This window comes from Aedes albopictus, chromosome 2, assembly GCF_035046485.1.
Source record: "Aedes albopictus strain Foshan chromosome 2, AalbF5, whole genome shotgun sequence".
NCBI classification, from domain to species: Eukaryota; Metazoa; Arthropoda; class Insecta; order Diptera; family Culicidae; genus Aedes; species Aedes albopictus.
This window is the reverse complement of record NC_085137.1, coordinates 172,103,303-172,122,223: the sequence shown is the minus strand read 5'-3', so window position 1 is coordinate 172,122,223 and position 18,921 is coordinate 172,103,303. Positions and strand designations below refer to the sequence as shown.

At 39.3% G+C, this 18,921-nt stretch overlaps 1 protein-coding gene across 2 annotated transcripts; it reads right to left on the bottom strand.

Moving 5' to 3' along the window:
• Positions 1-3,285: 3,285 nt before the first annotated feature.
• Positions 3,286-15,261, bottom strand: LOC109404439 (histone-lysine N-methyltransferase SMYD3). 2 transcript variants are annotated; one of them, XM_019677331.3, is made up of 6 exons: positions 15,138-15,261; positions 14,297-14,584; positions 6,546-6,790; positions 5,647-5,774; positions 3,779-4,256; positions 3,286-3,712 (listed from the first exon to the last, which is right to left on the bottom strand). In XM_019677331.3, the coding sequence occupies exons 2-6, from the start codon at positions 14,404-14,406 to the stop codon at positions 3,330-3,332; spliced, it is 1,344 nt and encodes a 447-aa protein (XP_019532876.3). In that variant the 5' UTR covers positions 14,407-14,584; positions 15,138-15,261; the 3' UTR covers positions 3,286-3,329. The 2 variants fall into 2 exon arrangements, with proteins under 2 accessions (XP_019532876.3, XP_019532870.3); XM_019677325.3 differs by having other exon boundaries at positions 15,026-15,229.
• Positions 15,262-18,921: the final 3,660 nt, after the last annotated feature.

Genomic DNA, 18,921 nt, shown 5'->3' with positions numbered 1-18,921 from the left:
CGATGCGTGTGGTTACTCTGAAAGAACTTGCCTTACGACTTTCACGGGTTGATATTCGGCATTCTAGTAGCGTGTCCTGCCCACCATATCCTTCTGATTTTGACAACCGCAGAGTGTAGCGAGCGCGTGGCTCACCCTTTGCCACGGATAAACCTAGAACCAATAGAACCAACTAGTTCACTATTGGATAGCTTTTGATGTCCTGGTCAACTTTGGTGCCGAGGACGACATTCTTCTATGTAGTCTGATTCTTGAGATACAGCAGCTAAGAATTTTTAGGTCTTACTAGCGCCACCTAGCGGATAAACTTAGAACCAACTAGTTCACTATCTCTATAACTATAGCTCTTGATGTCCTGATCAACTTTGACGAAATTCTTCCAAATTGTCTGATTCTCGAGATACGAGCGCGACGGTATTGGCAATGGCTGCTGACGCAACTCCTATTAATGCTAAATGTTTCATGATCGCTAGCACCACCTATTGGAACGAATACATACTAAATTACGTACTATCAGAGAGTCCTTGTCCTCCTTGTTATAACCAAAAAAGAGCAACGCGACGGCATTAAATAAAAAACGTCTGTTTCGGTTAACAGTCAAAACATTTCTACTTTATTTCACCTATTCGGGTACATCGCTAAGTCTAAGGATCTGAGCAGCTCCTCGCTCAGAACTCATTCTCATGAGAGATGGTATTACACCATCACAACACCTCTTCCCTTTAGACAAAACTACTATCTTCTGAAGGTTAAATGTTGACATTTAACTAGCCTAAACTGAACCTTTCATTTAATATGTCTTGCTTAATCAGATCAAAAAATAATACTCATATCCAAGCACATGGATGAAGAGTAGTTTCGTAGATTACAAATAGTTATATATTTTGTTTACATTAGATAACTATAACCTAAAATTATTTTTTACACGATAAATCATGTTTTAAAATCGTAAAGCCTGATGTTAAAAGTCCAAAAAACACTGTCATTTTTTTACAATCTTTACACTTGGTGCAATCACCCTAGAAGTAGAAGCAGAGACGAAAACGAAATACATGTATGTAAATAACACTTTTTAGACACAATTCACACAGGATAACGATCAGTCGGTTCCGTAGGTTGTCTGAGTTTCACAATCTGCCCTCCAGTGTCAGCGACAGCCGACTGTGGTCATTTCCGACGAACTACTGGAGACAAGTTCCCATTATTTAGTATCAATTCACCATTTGATTCTTGGTATACACATCCCGACGAGAATGCGCTGCATATACATATGTGTCGTTCCGCTGCTGACTAGTCCCATCTCCTCCCATCTGAAGTCCCAGCGCTCACACCAGCTAGCTTCGCGAGAACTTGTAGCACTGGAGAATTTGGAGAATTCGTAGTTTCTAGTTAAATTGAACTTCTCGCGGGAGTGAGTTTTTAAAAGCATCGGGAGCAATCTAGTTGTATGATTTATGGAAGAATTCCCAAAAAAAATGATCTGTCTCTAAATTTTAAGAAAAATACTTTCAGGAATTTATGGAGAAATTCCTAACATCTAAAAATGTGATCATAAAATTAAACTGACAAATTTCATATTGTAATCGCTGATGAAATAACTGAATGCTAGACATTTATCAGGCTATCCAAGATTTCTTTGATCTCTCAAATTTCTCTTAGAACTAACGATTTCTGCCTAAAAAACCTACCTGACCTTGTGCAATAGCCATTTACAGTACCATAAGTTCGCCACTGCCCAGGTAACCAGTAAGCAGTTGAAATGCGCCTTTACAGCAGGTCAAAAAATGGAAATAAGTCGTATATGCGCCATAAGTGCTGCTTAAATGCAGGTTTTGGCCCAATATACGGCTGATTTAATGCTTATCTCTCAGACTATCGAAAATGAAAACGAAAATATGTGTATAATTCCATACTTCTTATCTCGCCGTCTTTTCTATGTCTCTCCCATTTCTCTTTTCTTCACTTTGCGCTTCCAAAAGAGGTAATTCATGCAATTTTGAATGTGCTGGGCAGTATTTTTATGCTAGAAGACCCCAAAAGATCGTGCATTTGAAATGCTACGCAACAGCTGTCACATTTTCAGTAGCAGTTCAGTTGCTAATTTAGTACAGATTAGCAGTTGAACTGCTATGATAGAGCAGAAAGCAGGTGGAATGAAGATATAATGCTGAAATACGGCTTGTTTAAATGCTTAGTGGTTACCTGGGTGGTTTTCCATTGAAATAACTTGAGAACGATCATCAAAAATACTAAACGGATTTCGTCAGAAGATTTCCCTATTTTAAATTGTTTCAAAAATTCTTTCACGAGTAATCTTTCCAGATATTCCACCAGGAATCTCGGATGCTTTTTCTTCTGGGCATTCTGTTATTACCTATTAGTTCCCAAACGAACTTACCAAGTATTTTTGGAATTTTCCAAAAGAGACTTTTGGAATAATATTAAGATCTCCACCTATTATTAGATTCGTACAACAAATCCTATATTCATAGTGGTTTCTCTAGGAATTTCGACCCCCCAGGATTATCCTCTTTATTTTTGTTGTCATTAATAACTGCATAATTTGTACTAGTTTGTCATCTACGAATTTAACGAATCTTCAATGAAGTTGCTGTAACTTCAATTCCCATCATTATATACGAGACAAACAGTTCAAACAACACATGAGTTAGCTAAATATTTAGTAATTTACTAATTTAGTCATAAACTCATTTTAAGGGTCATATGAATACCTACTATTTTTTTATCTGTATTAACGAGATTTTCAGCACTAGGCTAGTTCATCTCGGGAACCACCCTTTACTTTCCTTCTGAAGGAAGAACTAACATTTTGCGAGTTTGTCGGGAGTGGGATTCGATCCCAGGTCCTCGGCGTGATAGTCAAGTGTTCTAACCATCACATTAGGTCCGCTCCACATATGAATACTATGTCAAATCCAATGAATTGAAAATATTCAATATTAAATCTCTTAAATTTTTCTTAGTAGGTTACGTTTAATTTTCACTGTGTATCATGCTCCAGAATCGGGAAAATTTTCAAAAAGCTACCGGGAAAACCGGGAAAAACTCGGGAATTTTATTTGCCGCTCTGAGTGGCCACCCTGAGTCTTCCAACATGACTCATTTCTCCACGGTTATCGCAAAAGATTTTGATCTATAAATAGATCACTGGGCGTTCGAGGCATCTGATTTATAAATAGATCGCTGGGCGTAAATGGATTAATAGGTTTTTTCATATCTTCTCAAATTTACCTCAAGAACAGACATAAATAATACAACCAACAATTCGTAAAAATCAACATTTTTTATTTCTTTCCAAGCAACATTCTTCACTTATTCAACATATCATACTCGCCCGCCGCTTGGCATAGAAGCGGGATTAACTGACTCTTGTACAGATCATGCTCTTCGCCATGCGTCACCCGCAAAATCTTCTCGCTGTCGTTAATATTTTGCAGCGCTTCCACAATGTGCTTCGTGAGCAGTTGAATTTTACCAATCTTTAGCAAAAGCAGTCCGTACAGCGGATGGAACGAACCGTTGTACTTCCTGAAACCGTCTTTCAGCCGAAGGCCATACCCGATGGCGTCTTCCCACTTCTGCATGTTGATCGCACTTTCGAAAGCCAGATCCAACACCTTTAGGTACCATACGTTGTAGTAGTGTAGAATGTTTTCGTGTTTCTTCAAACAGAGCTGGCATATGTCCATGTCTGAAAATTGAGGAGTTCGGGTTTAGCTAAATTATTATTCAAATTCGCATGATGAAAAGCTCTTACAAGTAATATCCTTCATCTTGGCCAGCTGAGCCAAAGTAAAGTCCGTAACCTCTCGGTACTCTTCCCTCGCGGAATGTTTGATGGCAGTGTCACAGCGGGGACATTTATCCACCTTCCGATCCAGCATCGGTATCGGTTCGTCGCAGTCCACGTTCGGACAGGCTCCGGCATTCATCAGCCACAGCTCCTGTTCGTCTCGGCACCGTTCGCAGTTGCACTCGAAGTAGTACTGCGTGCGAAGGCGAGTCTTCCGCTCCTCCGTCGTATTCATCAGGTCGATGTAGGAAATGAAAATTTTCGAAAAATCCACCTCACTGCCATGGTAGTCCTCGAGCAGACGTACGTGGATGGTGCTCCCATCGAAGGTGGCCAGCGCGTTCGGGCGGCAGCTGTGATCGATGATGGACGTCCCAATATACATTCCGGTGCCGATGCTGTTCATCTCGTCGTCCAAGATGTTGAAGCTGTTGATGCACATCTGGATTTGAAAAGGGAATAATGTTGATAATTACTTATTTTAGCTTTTCGTTTGTTTGTTTGCAAGTGTGTTAACGGTTTTTGGGTACTTTTCTGCTATAACTCAGCCTATTCCAAACCAATTGACACAATTTTGGATCGCGGAGAGATACGTGTAGTGTACAAAATTTCAATTCATCTGGTTTGGAATTGACTGATGTATAGCGAAAAGTGCCCAAAATACCGGACACTGCCTAAGCGGCTCGCTACCCGATATAAAAAAAAACACAAATTAGCTAAAAGTCATATACAGGGGATAGACAAAATGATCGGGACAGGCAAAATTATCACTTTTCAAAAAATGTCCATTTAGCTGTAACTTTTCGAAAAGTGCATCAAATGTTCTCAAATTTTCACTGTAAGTTGATCAACTAGTTGTGTATCAGTGGACAAAATTAGGAAAAGATCGGGCTATTCTGCAGGAAGCTATAAGCATTTTAGAAAAAGGTAGAATTATCCGATAGCCAACTTTGAGCTGTTATATCTCCGAATTCAATGAACCGAATGACACGAAATTTTTACCATTTATGACTTACATAATGAGCTCTGAAAAACTTTTGACTCAACTTGAAATTATTAACAAGAGAAAAAGCAGCCACTTGTCATCCGAATACTACCCCACAGTAAAAAAGCGAGCCAACATCTCTGACCCCCATTGTGCGTTGAACCCCATTTTGACAGCAAAAGTTTGTAAACAGTACACTTTTCTGGACCAACTCTTGAAAAGCGCGTAATATTTTCCACAACAAAAAAGAACATTTTCGAAAATACTAGGAGAATCATGAAAAAATCTAATTCTCTTAGCTGAAATATGTTACAATAAATAAAAACGTGTTCAAATTAGGCCGCAATTGGGGATGCAAAGAACTTTTTTGTTAAAGAAAAAATATCATTCGTAAACTACGCCTAAATCAAATGTTTGACCTGAAACAGATGATGACTTCAAAAACATGGCCGCATCGCAGCTGGTTGAGAAAAAGCTATAGTCCGATCTTTTCAAATTTTGTCCACTGATACACAAAAAGTTGATCAACTTACTTAGTGAAAATTTGAGAATACTTGATGCACTTTTCGAATAGTTACAGCTATTTGAATTTTTTTTGAGAAGGGAAAATTTTGCCTGTCCCGATCATTTTGTCTATCCCCTGTATGACTCTTCTATAGAACAATGTCTATAATAAGGCATTGCATGAAAACGTTAATTAAACAAAGAATATGTTCAGCTATTATAATATGCTTGAAGCATTCCCTATTGCTCAATTTTCATTGGGAAGACACTAATGAACGTTTCGCTAAGGCAACAATGAGCGACAAGAATACCTGCTGTAGTGTAATGACTGCAATTAACATACCTTTCCGTATATCTGCAACAGCTCGACATTGCTTGGCATGGCTGCTTCTTCCACAAGAGATTGTAACACCACAAGTAACGATTGGAAGTGTTCCATGCGTTGCGGATCCTTCTTGATATCATCCTCATCTGGTGTAATTAGGTGAAACACATAATTGAAAAAAAAAACAATAAATTAATACATTTCATTGGGGTTGACGAACTAATCGCTACAAGCACATTAAGGGACAGTTGTTATGACCTCTCATTCTGCTTGAAAATGTGAATGCGTTTTTGTGTTTCTTGTTGTACATCTAGCATGTTATGCAAATTTAGAATCCAATACGGAAAACAAAGTATTATGAACACTCAGAGAAATAGAAAGAATACGTAACAAATCAATTGAGGAAGACGCAAACACGTAAGCGATAAATTTATCCACGTTAGACACTAATAGATAAAAATAGAATACGCTTGTTTCGTCACCCGCTCCTCTTTCTGTCTCGATTGAACACACCTTTTTACTGCACGCTTCAAAAACCAAAAAGAAAAAAAAACAACGAATAAAACAAACACAACCTGCAGGGCAATCTCTTACGTCAGGATCGATCTTTACGAGATCCACTTGCATGTATCGCTAAACATTAGGTGCGTGCACGTCAGACATCTTTCACTGGGGGGAGCATAGCATATACGATTCCACAAAAATAGCAACCACGACAGACACAATTCAATTATTCATTCTAACGCATTGTCTTCTACGGGTCAGAAACGATGGACGATCACGTTTGTAAAGTAACATGTCGGAATGTGCTTAACGATGAAAATGACATCGATGAATGGGGAAATAAAAAGATATAAATATAAGAAGATCATATGAAACGTTACAGTGCGATGGAAAATGAAGAATGGACTACTCACGCGTCATCAGATCATAGAAGCGCCGGTAGTACTTGGCCGTGTAGTAACCCTTCTGGAAGTCGCCACCCTTCTGCAGCTTGCGTATTATGCGAGCCATCATCAGAGCCGCATCCGGTACCGTGCGAGTGGTTCCGATGGCTTTCAGCTTTGCGCATTCGTCCTGGTGGTCGGGCCATGCTTCCTTTTGGCAGAAACGATTACAGTAGCGCACGTACAGACAGTTGGAGCATTTCAGCACTTTTCCCCTGGGAATGAACATTCTTTTAACCTTAAGAACGTCTTTGAAATATTTTAGAGAGCATAAGGATTATGGTAAATAATGGTTACAGATGGGTGCTAACATAACATGTTTTCAAAGGCAATAGATCAAACATTAGATGCATTCTGAAATGAGAATATTGTACCACCAAATCTTTTAAAACAGGGATACCCATTTTTTTTTTCAAATTTGCATAGAATTTTCTATAAATATTCGAATTATTACATACTAATCAGACTACTGCCGGGCAACTTAGAATAACTCTGTCTTTGAATACAATTGAGTTCTATAGGGGTATCCAGATTATTTCGTAATCGGATTCTCCGCCCAAAAATTAGTCATGAAATCCAAAATTTCATGATTTTTGGAGTCCGGGAACTATTTTTAAAATTTATTTAAAGTTTGGATGGGGAAGTTTTTTTGCTCGGGTCGAATTGTCACTTTATCGATTGAACTGTCATTCTATCCACGAAAATTAAAACTGTTTTGTTAATTTAATCATCAAAACAAAGGTATTGGAATCCAATAAAATGACGTTATACTCGGAAAAATGAGCTCTTTCGATTAGGCTACACAAAATAGCAATATTTTATTCACTAATGGCCGATTTCTTCACCCTGGTTTAAGCGTTAAACCAGGCTTAACTATATGGGTAAGCCTGGCTTACCGGTTAAGCCGAGGTGAAGAAATCGACCCTAAGGGCCGATTTCTTCACCTCGGCTTAACCCTTTCCTTCCCACGACTTTGAACGACTATTTCTATGCCAAGAATGCGTTTCCGAAAAAAGTACTTGAACAAAAGTTATTGCAAATTGGTAAAAATTTTCGAAATCAACAAAAAAAAATTAGTTGTAAATCAATAGTATTTTGATTATTTATCAATAGTTCCACTATTGAAACAAGTAGTTGGGAGTTGGGTTTACCTAATGGGATTACAATCATATTCTAAAAACTATTGCATCATATTCATCTGATTCCGTTTGTCTCGAGTTCGCCGAAAATCGATGGTGCTCTAGAGCAACCATGGGAAGTAGAGGGTTAACCGGTAAGCCAGGCTTACCCATACAGTTAAACCTGGCTTAACGCTTACGCCAGGGTGAAGAAATCGCCCCTAAACAACCCAATTGATGTAGTTGTTCTATAAAGCGTTCGTCAGTTATAAGACTGTTGTTTACTGAGACTTGGGAGCTTTTTTTTACTCAATGATAATTTTTGTAGGTATCGCTATATCGTAAAGAATGATACCACTTCCGAGGCTCAACAAGAAAGCGGAATTGGACTTTCTGTTCCGAAGGTTGCCGACTGAATCGGCATCCGCGCATACAACTGCCGTCAGCTGTGTCTCCAAGTATCCATGTCCTATACTGGTCGACTTGCAAGTACCTCAATATCTTGGGCTCGTGCAAGTCCATCTGCGTAGAACAGCTTGAGTTTCAAGCCGGATGGAGACGCTACATACAGCAGACCACCGATGAGACTCAGGTATTGAGTGTTGAAACTAGCCAGGATCCATTTTCGATGGCTTTGCGTTTACCAGACCAAACCGTTTCGCGAGCTTCATACTTACCTTACCGATCAGGCTAAGGCCGGGGTGGTCTCTGCTGTACATAGTAACCGTCTCCATTCCACTCGGTCCATGGCTGTCTGTCTCCAGTTCCGCACTTTGCGTAGGGTCCGCAGATCGTCCTCCACTTGGTCGACCCACCTAGCTCGCTGCGCTCCACGTCTTCTTGTACCGGTCCGATGACTCTCGAGAACCATTTTAGTCGGCTTGCTACCCGACATCCTGATGACGTGACCCGCCCACCGTAGCCTCCCGATTTTCGCGGTATGGACGATTGTTGGTTCTCTCAGCAGCTCGTGCTCCAGTCGCCTCCTCTACGTCCCGTCTTCCATCTGCACTCCGCCGTAGATGGTACGCAACATCTTCCTTTCGAAAACTCCAAGGACTCGTTGGTCCTCTGCGCATAGGGTCCATGTTTCGTGCCCATAGAGGACGACAGGTCTAATTAGCGTTTTGTAGATAGTTAACTTCGTGTTACGGCGAACTTTATTCGATTGTAGAGTTCTGTGGAGTCCAATATAAGCACGATTTCCTGCGTATTGTGGCCTCTGAATTTCTCTGCTGGTGTCGTTGTCGGAGGTCACCAGTGAGCCCAAGTACACGAATTCTTCAACCGCTTCGATTTCATCACCGTCGATATAAATTCGGGGTGGTGGGCGCGGTGATCCTTCCCTGGAGCCCTTTGCCATCATGTAGGTACTTTGTCTTCGACACATTAATGACTAATCCCATTCGCCTGGCTTCACTCTTTAGTGAGATGTACGTTTCCGCCATCGTCTCAAATTTACGAGCAATAATATCAATATCATCAGCGAAACCAAGCAGCTGAACGGACTTCGTGAAATTCGTTCCACTCGTGTTTATCCCCGCTCTCCTAATTACACTCTCTAAAGCAATGTTGAACAGCAAGCACGAAAGGGCATCACCTTGCCGTAACCCTCTGCGAGATTTGAAGGGACTCGAGAGTGTCCCTGATACTCGAACTACGCACATCACTCGATCCATCGTCGCCTTGATCATTCGTATCAGTTTATCCGGGAATCCGTATTCGTGCATAATCTGCCATAGCTGTTCTCGATCGATTGTATCATACGCCGATTTGAAATCGATGAACAAGTCGTCCCCTTAATGCTAGAACTAGGTAACTCGTTTTGGGAAGTACGGGTAAAAATGGCTGGTAAAACTAATCCTGCTATAAAATAAACACTTTGTGGGTTTTAAAAGAAGAATCATTATGTGTTTTTGTAGTTTCAATCGACAAACTTTTGTTTATTGTGGTGAACGTTCAGATATAAACAAATTGCTCGTGATTTCGCAAAACCAGTTACCTAGTTCTAGCATTAAGGGGACGAAGTGATGTGTGGGTTCGTTGTATTCGCGGCATTTCTGCAACACCTGCCGGATGGCGAATCTGGTCCGTTGTAGCGCGTTCACCCATGAATCCAGCCTGATATTGCCCCACGAAGTTCGTGGGACGAACTCTCTTGCAATCGGTGATAGACGGTGGCATAACATTTCAGGGCTGTTACAACAGTCGCGAATTTCGCGGTTTTCGCGAAAATCGCGATTCTCGCGGATTTGTCGCGGATTTATGTGCCACGACGCGGATTTCGGGGATGCTTGAAATTTAGTCGCGGTTTTCGTGGATTTGTCTGATTTCAGTCGCGAATTTCGCCGATGCCTATCTGTATGGCAGTTGTAATTTACTTTTAAACCATTTTTCATTTCTCTTAAACTAATTTCCATCGAAGCTTCTGTCAAACGTTATCTTTTGCAGCTTTAAAGTAGTTTCTGTTTTAAGAAACTTTTCAAAACTACAAAATATTTTGAAAGTCGCAAATTTATGCAAATATCTCCAACAAGTCAAAAGTTTTTAAATGGCATGACAGCGAATATCACGAATGTTTGAGAAGCAAAGGTCATGCAATTTTGTTGAATCGATCTTATATCTTCGTAAGAAAAACCATATGAAAAGATTTATGGTGTCTATACAATTTCTCTAGATTCTGATGGTATTCCCAAATTGGTTAAAATTCTCTGCTGAGATATCGCAACTTTGATTTCAGTTTTTTGTCCTGTACAGGCTTATATCCGGGATTGAGATCTATCAATTCGGTTTTCTGTTCCACTATGGGGGGTGATCAGAACTAAACATTCAAATTTTGAAAAAATAGATTATACCGAAAATTTCGAGCATAGATTTAGTTATAAATGATTCATTTCAGTTCATGTCAGTATATGGAATATCCATAGCTTAATTTTGTAAATTGAATAACAGTAGAAGTTTTTGTCATATTTAATGTTCAAACTATTCGCATAAATGTCTCTTTCTATACAACTTTATACGAGGGTTATATAAAACACACTTGCATAATGAAAAATAATTGCATAAAATGTTGTATGGAACTCGTTCCAAAACTCGATTTTTTCAGTACTCTTCGTATTGATCGTGCTGAAAAAATCAACTTTTTGCAACTCGTTACATAAATTACTATTCATTCTGGGATTCAGCATTAGATATTTGTTTCCAAAACTCTTATTTTTTGAATGTTGGAAGAATCTAATCAACAAATTATTTCTAAACTCACCTTTCATTTTTTTACTTCGATAAGCGTACCTACCTGAAATCACGTTCTCAAAAAATATTTCTCACACTGCGCTGCAGGACAACATGGGAACTGTTCAGGGCAAACAGCGGAAAAAATATCCAACAGGTAAAACCCGTTAAAGATTCAATTTTGACAAAACAGGATGTACTGAACGTCATGAATCATCAATACATTGGTAAATAAAAGTTATTGTGTTTTTATAAATGAATAGTTTCTGTGATTCCATGAAAAAATAATCCAGTGAGCGGTGAATGGATCCATTATGAGCGGTGAATGGATGCATGAACGGTAATAGGAACCAAGAGATTACACATTTGAATTTTTATTTTTTCGGCTGTAAACATATTTTACAATCGTTTTATACTTTTTCTATAATAACAACATCATTGTTGAGTTGTTAACGTAAATTAAAGTGCAATATTCGCAAACATTGATTTTTAATGTCATATACTTTACGAAAATGCCGTTAAATGAGCGGTGAATGGCGACCTCACGGTAGCCGTCTCCATTCCACTCGGTCCATGGCTGTCTGTCTCCAGTTCCGCACTTTACGTAGGGTCCGCAGATCGTCCTCCACTTGGTCGACCCACCTAGCTCGCTGCGCTCCACGTCTTCTTGTACCAGTCCGATGACTCTCGAGAACCATTTTAGTCGGCTTGCTACCCGACATCCTGATGACGTGACCCGCCCACCGTAGCCTCCCGATTTTCGCGGTATGGACGATTGTTGGTTCTCTCAGCAGCTAATGCAGCTCGTGCTCCAGTCGCCTCCTCTACGTCCCGTCTTCCATCTGCATTCCGCCGTAGATGGTACGCAACATCTTCCGTTCGAAAACTCCAAGGGCTCGTTGGTCCTCTGCGCGTAGGGTCCATGTTTCGTGCCCATACAGGACGACCGGTGTAATTAGCGTTGTGTAGATAGTTAACTTCGTGTTACGGCGAACTTTATTCGATTGTAGAGTTCTGTGGAGTCCAATATAAGCACGATTTCCTGCGTATTGTGGCCTCTGAATTTCTCTGCTGGTGTCGTTGTCGGCGGTCATCAGTGAGCCCAAGTACACGAATTCTTCAACCGCCTCGATTTCATCACCGTCGATATAAATTCGGGGTGGTGGGCGCGGTGATCCTTCCCTGGAGCCCTTTGCCATCATGTAGGTACTTTGTCTTCGACACATTAATGACTAATCCCATTCGCCTGGCTTCAGTCTTTAGTGAGATGTACGTTTCCGCCATCGTCTCAAATTTACGAGCAATAATATCAATATCATCAGCGAAACCAAGCAGCTGAACGGACTTCGTGAAAATCGTACCACTCGTGTTAATCCCCGCTTTCCTTATTACACCCTCTAACGCAATGTTGAACAGCAAGCACGAAAGACCATCACCTTGCCGTAACCCTCTGCGAGATTTGAAGGGACTCGAGAGTGTCCCTGATACTCGAACTACGCACATCACTCGATCCATCGTCGCCTTGACCAATCGTATCAGTTTATCCGGGAATCCGTATTCGTGCATAATCTGCCATAGCTGTTCTCGATCGATTGTATCATACGCCGATTTGAAATCGATGAACAAGTGATGTGTGGGTTCGTTGTATTCGCGGCATTTCTGCAACACCTGCCGGATGGCGAATCTGGTCCGTTGTAGCGCGTTCACCCATGAATCCAGCCTGATATTGCCCCACGAAGTTCGTGGGACGAACTCTCTTGCAATCGGTGATAGACGGCGGCATAAAATTTGAGAGAGTATCTTGTAGGCAGCGCTCAGTAATGTGATCACGCGGTAGTTCCCGCAATCCAACTTGTCGCCCTTTTTGTAGATGGGACACACGAAACCTTCCATCCACTCCTCCGGTAACACTTCCTCCTCCCAAATCTTGGTAATGACCCAGTGTAGTGCTTCTCCACCGTGTTTTAGAAGCTCGCTTGGTAGTTGATCTGCTCCAGCGGCTTTGTTGTTTTTAAACCGGCCAACCTGTCGATGTAGCAACTCTAGGTAAAATTCTCCAAAATGTATTTTTTCACCTTATTTTTTAGAAAAACGTCTTATTTTCAATATTTTAAATTTTGCCATACCAAATAATGGATAAAATATGATTTCCAATTTATTTTACTAAAAGTTACATGTACCAGAGCGTCTTCTAAATATGTAGGGTGGGGCGGGGCAAGATGGGTCACCTAAGGATGCATCACCATAACTTTGCAAATACAAATTCTTTTGTTTTTTATTCGTCCGCTACTCTTCAATACACTAGTTAGCTATGCTAAAAATGGATAAAAAGATCATTAAACACAAAATATGATGTTAAACAAGCAGTTTTAAAAAGTGATCGATTTTGCGCCGTGAAAAAAGGGCGGGGCAAGATGGGTCACCTTTTAGGTAATTCACATTTTCTCAACGAAAAACGTCAAAATATAAGATTTGTTCCGCATTCATATATGCTCCATATCCATACTGAGTAAACAAGAGCTACTAGTAAACATTTTATAAATTTATTTGGAATATAAAAAACTTTACGATTCGAGTGGTCCTCAGGCGACTTGAAAATCGATGTTTTCACTAAAAAATTATCATAATTTTATGTTATAATTTTAAGCGTTCATTCCGCTTGATTAAAGTCAGTTATGAGATAGTCTTGTAATAAAAAATAAATAACTTTTGAATGCTCCAAAAATATTGAAAATCCAATCCAAAAATTGAAGGTGACCCATCTTGCCCCGCGGCCGTTTATATGGAGATTATATGGGATGTAACGCATAAGAAAAATGGCTGAAAACCATTTTATTTTTCATTTCCAATGAGAGTGAATAATTTTTCAATCAATGCCCCAAACTTTTGTATATTCATGCTGGTCATCTAACAAAATTATTAACATAATCAAAACATGAGTAATGCGCCCGAAAATGGCACTGACCCATCTTGCCCCGCCCCACCCTACCTAGTCAGTCACGCCCCAATTATAAGATTGCATTTAAATGAATTTAAATCATTTCACCATTTCAAACCTTCTTTGTAGTGTTATTGTACTTTAGATATGTTAGATATACTATTTATATGGAATATCGTAGGTTGAACTTGCTTGATGTTGCTGCATCCAGTTCTCACCGGCTTAAGAATCACTTTGATGTACGAAACTGGCTTTGAAAACCCCCACCCAAAAAGATAACAGATTTTCACTGCACACTAACAATTAAAAATTCAGATTACTAGTTGTCCAGTAGTTATTTCAAATTATTTTTAATGCAGTTTATTCCTAGCGGATTTGTTAACAATTCTGTACTTTACATACCTACAAGAAATGTTAAAGAGAACGCTACTTACGGTTTGAAACACTTGTCGCAACGTTCTGCGCGATAGCGTGATTGCAGCACACAAGCGAACGGTTTCTCCTTTAGAATCAGGCTTCCCTTTTTGTGGAAAAGTTTCTTCATCCTTTTCAATAACTCACAGTTGAAGCGCAAAACTACCTTCCTAGCAGTGAAAGGTAGGTACCTAGATAGATGCTTTGGGGTTTCCTCTCGCGCAACCGACTAACCTGGTGAACGACCGGCAGCTGAATGATCGATCTGCTCTAGTGAGCGAGGCGCCGAAAGTGTCTGGCTGTGGTGTCTGAAACGAAAATAAAACCGCATTTCATAACAGCGCTCGACGGGCAGCGGCGGTGCGTATTGTGCAGCGACGAAATAACACATGCATGAATACAATGTCTTCGATTTGGAACCGAATCGAAACTACATATAAATACATACACCATTAGCATTATGTTTAAGTAGTTCATACAAATGAAATACCTTAATTCTCAAAGGTAGATTGAACCATAACTGAAAGGTCATCAAGAAATTCCAATTTTACAAAACGCGAGAGCCTTTCACATTAAATGTATTAAAATGTTTGCGTTGTCGACTTCATTATACTATCTAAAAGAAGCATAAATCACTAAGTGATTGTGACAAGTCTTGTCTGCAATTTGCAGCCAAAAAAATTTATGTTGTTGAACATGAATACGGACAACTAGTTAGCGCCTAATGTTAATCAATCTTCTATAGTTACCTGAGCAATTAATCAGACAGTAAAATATAGGTGAGAATTGAATGCTTTAAATGCCGGTCCATGGAAAATGTTAACTATTTTTAGAACTTAGCCAAACGGTACACAAATTTACCTAAAAATAGATTATTGTTTGGTTCAGATCGTCGTTCGCGCACAGGCAAAGAAAGAACACTAATCCGTCTTGTCTTGACTGATCGTAAACGATTGGCCAGGCCACGGAAGGAGCATTATGACGAAAGGTAATCAAAATAAACGAACGAATGGTGAAAGCGAAGAAAATGAAGAAAAAATCAAATTTTGACAGATATTGCAAAAGAAGGTATTCCGTGTGCCTTGGGTGTGTGTGTCTCAGCTATATTCGGTAAAATCGATGTTAACAACATACACGGAGAAACAAAATTATATAAAACTAGCTAGTCCCCGGCAATAAAGGGAATGACATTTCTTTTGCTAACCGGAAAAATCCACATTTATTGCGGAGATTCCACCTGTTTAGATTCCTGCGCGAAAATTAGGCACGGATGCTTGGGGTCAATTTAAATACACAACACCACTAAATTTGTGCAGACTGAGTTTCGTTTTAATTAACAGATTAATGTTTTCAATTCTACCATGGACCAGATTTTCAATTAAAAAAAAGTTTCTGTTGGCAATCGGGTTCGAATCTAGAACCTTGAGATCACCAGGCCCGCACGCTACCACTCGGCTACAGAACCGGTTGAGTTGAGATCAACTAAAATGCACACAAGAAGCGTTTGTGTGTCTATGATCACGTTTTGCCATGGTAAATTGCAAAACATTTCTATGCTAATCATTACCTAGCCGTCATTCAGTGTGTGAGACTATTTTGCGTCATAGACAGGCTTGATATGTAATGGAATATTTAATCACCAGAGAAAGTTCTAAGTGCAAATTCTAAAACATAAACAAACTTGATCAATGAACTTTATCAGACCAAAACAGCTGTCGATGACAGCTCGGATGACAGATCAATAGGTGGTGTGAAAATATTTGACATTTTTGAAAATAAGGCTATCTGATGTTTGATCACCTTTCTCTGTTTCGCTCCCGAGGAGGATAGGTTTGTTTTCATACGGAAACGTTTCCCTATGAAAATATTAAACAAAAAATTGCTATACTTTGTGACTGCTTGAGAGAGAAGGGTGATGAACGCAAGATTGCCTTATATGGCGATATTATCGTCGCACCACCAAATCGAAGTCGTCGCTAGAAGCACATGCGAAGTTGCAGCTGCGAAGTAAATTTGAATCTATTTTTCCTGTTGCGCATCATTAAGCTAATTAAGAGCAACAATATGCACTAATCCAAATTGAGTTGCGACATTTCTAAGTAGGTTATAAATCAATTTTCGCACGTTCGGTCACTTCGTATTTCGACCAAAAGCATAATAACTCTAATAAGATAATAAGCGATATTTTTATGAATAAGATAATAAGCGATATTTTTATGAATTTCGTTATTTGATTTTTTCGCTGAGTGAACGAAAACAACTCATTTACTCACCACTATCATTGTCACGCATTTTTGAGTTACGGAAGACCGTATTGGGTCAAAATAAGATCTTAAATTTGGGTTGATTAGCATTTCCGTGTATATTACCGCCACCACCCAGTTTGTCGAAGTTGTCGGACTTGAGAACCAAACAAGGCAAAACTTTAAACAATTAAACAAAAAACTCGTAAGCCGAAGCGGAAACGGATTTCACGCCGCGTTTGAATTTTGTTTTATCGAACTTTTTGCAAGTACTTTGTGGGAAATGTGAAGTGGAGAATTATTTAAAGCCACGAACTAAATGCGTAATGTGTAATAATGAATAAATTTGTGTGTGGTTCTCAACTGAATAAATAAATCTAGAAAAGAACTCGAAAATTTGGCACCAAATGGTTGCTCATCACAAGGGTAAGTAAACTTATAGGGCACTGCATTGTTTTGATTTTGTATGCGATTTTGAAGTTTCTTGGCCTTGTTGTTTACAAAATTTTCGTAAGTGTGAAAGAGAAGGAGATAATACCATGCAGTGGTTATTAAATTTTAGAGTTCAAAAACTAACAGTCACAGAGAAACAAACGTATCACTTTAATAAAAAAAAAATAGCAATTGAAATCATCACCACGGAAACATGATCGTTGCGATAGGGACGGTTGAAAAGTCCCTCGACAAAATCAAAACACACAATGTCATGTCATGATCGTTACGACTGATGTACTACCAAGTATGTGTGTAGGTTACCTTGGTCTGGTCAGGTTCCCGGGGAACAGGGCACATGATTTTCCATAGCTCTGTGAGGTCCATACGTCCATACTACAGGATAGCACTTATACTGCCCCCACTCGCAAAACAGTCCCATATGAATAGGAAACCCAGCAAAGATGGGACCGATGGGACTGTTATGCGAATGGCGGCATTCAAAATGGTTCTTCACTCGGAAATTTGTACATTCCTATTGGTCATATTCCTTGTGAACGGATAAGACTACCCCATCTTTTCCCTCCTCCGGTCGCAATTCGGTTTCCCAGATCCTGACTATGAACCGGTGCTGGAAGGTGGCCAACTTTTCTTAGAACAAACTTGATGCTTTTAGCATTTAGCTGCGATATTATCCTTGTCAGCTGGTTTCTCGGCTTTGAGCTGGTAAATAGCAACTTCCTCAACATCCCTCATCGTAGGAGTTGAATTATTTCCGTTCTGCTGCACTCTGCACTGACGTTTCCTCCGCTTACTTGGGGTCCCGTATCTACAGTATACCAAGGTCACTTCAGTAACAAATTCTAGCGTAACATTTGAAAAGGGCCTATCTGCAAAATGTAAACAAACCCGATTTTTCACTATTCCTATCAATATCTACCTAAGCTATCCCATAACACCTTAATCAATGAGAAAAGAGCTATTTTACCCGTATTTTAAATAAATTTTAAAAGGGCCTATCTGAAATTGAATAATCTTTTAGGGCCTAACTGCATTCAAAAGGGCCTAACTGAAAATTACCTTTCAAATCAGATAGGCCCTTTTGTAAATTTTGATTATTTTTCATATTTTCCAATAATTTTTAGTAGTTCTTTAACTTTCCTTGAACTATAGATGAAAATAAATCCAAAATATTTCAAATTAGCTAAAATTAAGAAAAAATAAAAGGGCCTAACTGAAATTTTTCCTTCAAATCAGATAGGCCCTTTTGTAAATTTGGGTTATTTTTCATGTTTTCCAAAAATTTTGAGTAGCTCTTTAACTTTCCTTGAATTATCGATAATAATAATCCAGAATAATTAAAATTAGCTAAAAATAAGAAAAAAATAAAAGGGCCTAACTGAAATTGCCGTCGATAAAAGGGCCTAACTGATTTTTAGATTGTAAAAGGGCCTATCTGCCGTTCATGTTAAAAATACATTATTTATGGAATTTTTGCTATAGTATGATGCAAATAATGCACAGAACCATGAAGTAGATTCCCATATGTGTCAATAGATGGAATAAAACACCTAAAAAAGTATTTCGTTTTTAAATAGGAATAACTAATCTGGGAGGTAATCTTCTCATGCGATGTTCTCAATGTTTACGTTTTGCAGATAGGCCCTTTTCAAATGTTACGCTAGAATTTTGAAAACGACGTATAATCAATGCTACACCATTGATTTAACGTCGTTTTCAAAATTTATTACTGACTTAGGTGCTTGTTGAAATGCTGCTTCTTCCTTTCAATCACCACGTTCGTCCGTCAAAAGGCTTCAGTCTTGATCTTTGCACCACAGACAAACAGACGTCTCACTCTAGTCACTTCCCATCAGTGCTAAAAAATTCATTTCGTCATATCTAAATTCAATCACCTACAGCTCATTTTGGAAGCTGAACCTGAGAATATGGTATATGAAAAACTTGTG

Excerpts from the sequence above, each read along its gene's own strand:
- LOC109404439 (XM_019677331.3), bottom strand. The coding sequence starts at position 14,406 with ATGAAGAAACTTTTCCACAAAAAGGGAAGCCTGATTCTAAAGGAGAAA. Across the intron at positions 5,775-6,545 it reads CTTCTATGATCTGATGACGC|ATGAGGATGATATCAAGAAG; the intron begins GTGAGTAGTCCA and ends TAATTACACCAG. Across the intron at positions 4,257-5,646 it reads TGTTGCAGATATACGGAAAG|ATGTGCATCAACAGCTTCAA; the intron begins GTATGTTAATTG and ends TTTCAAATCCAG.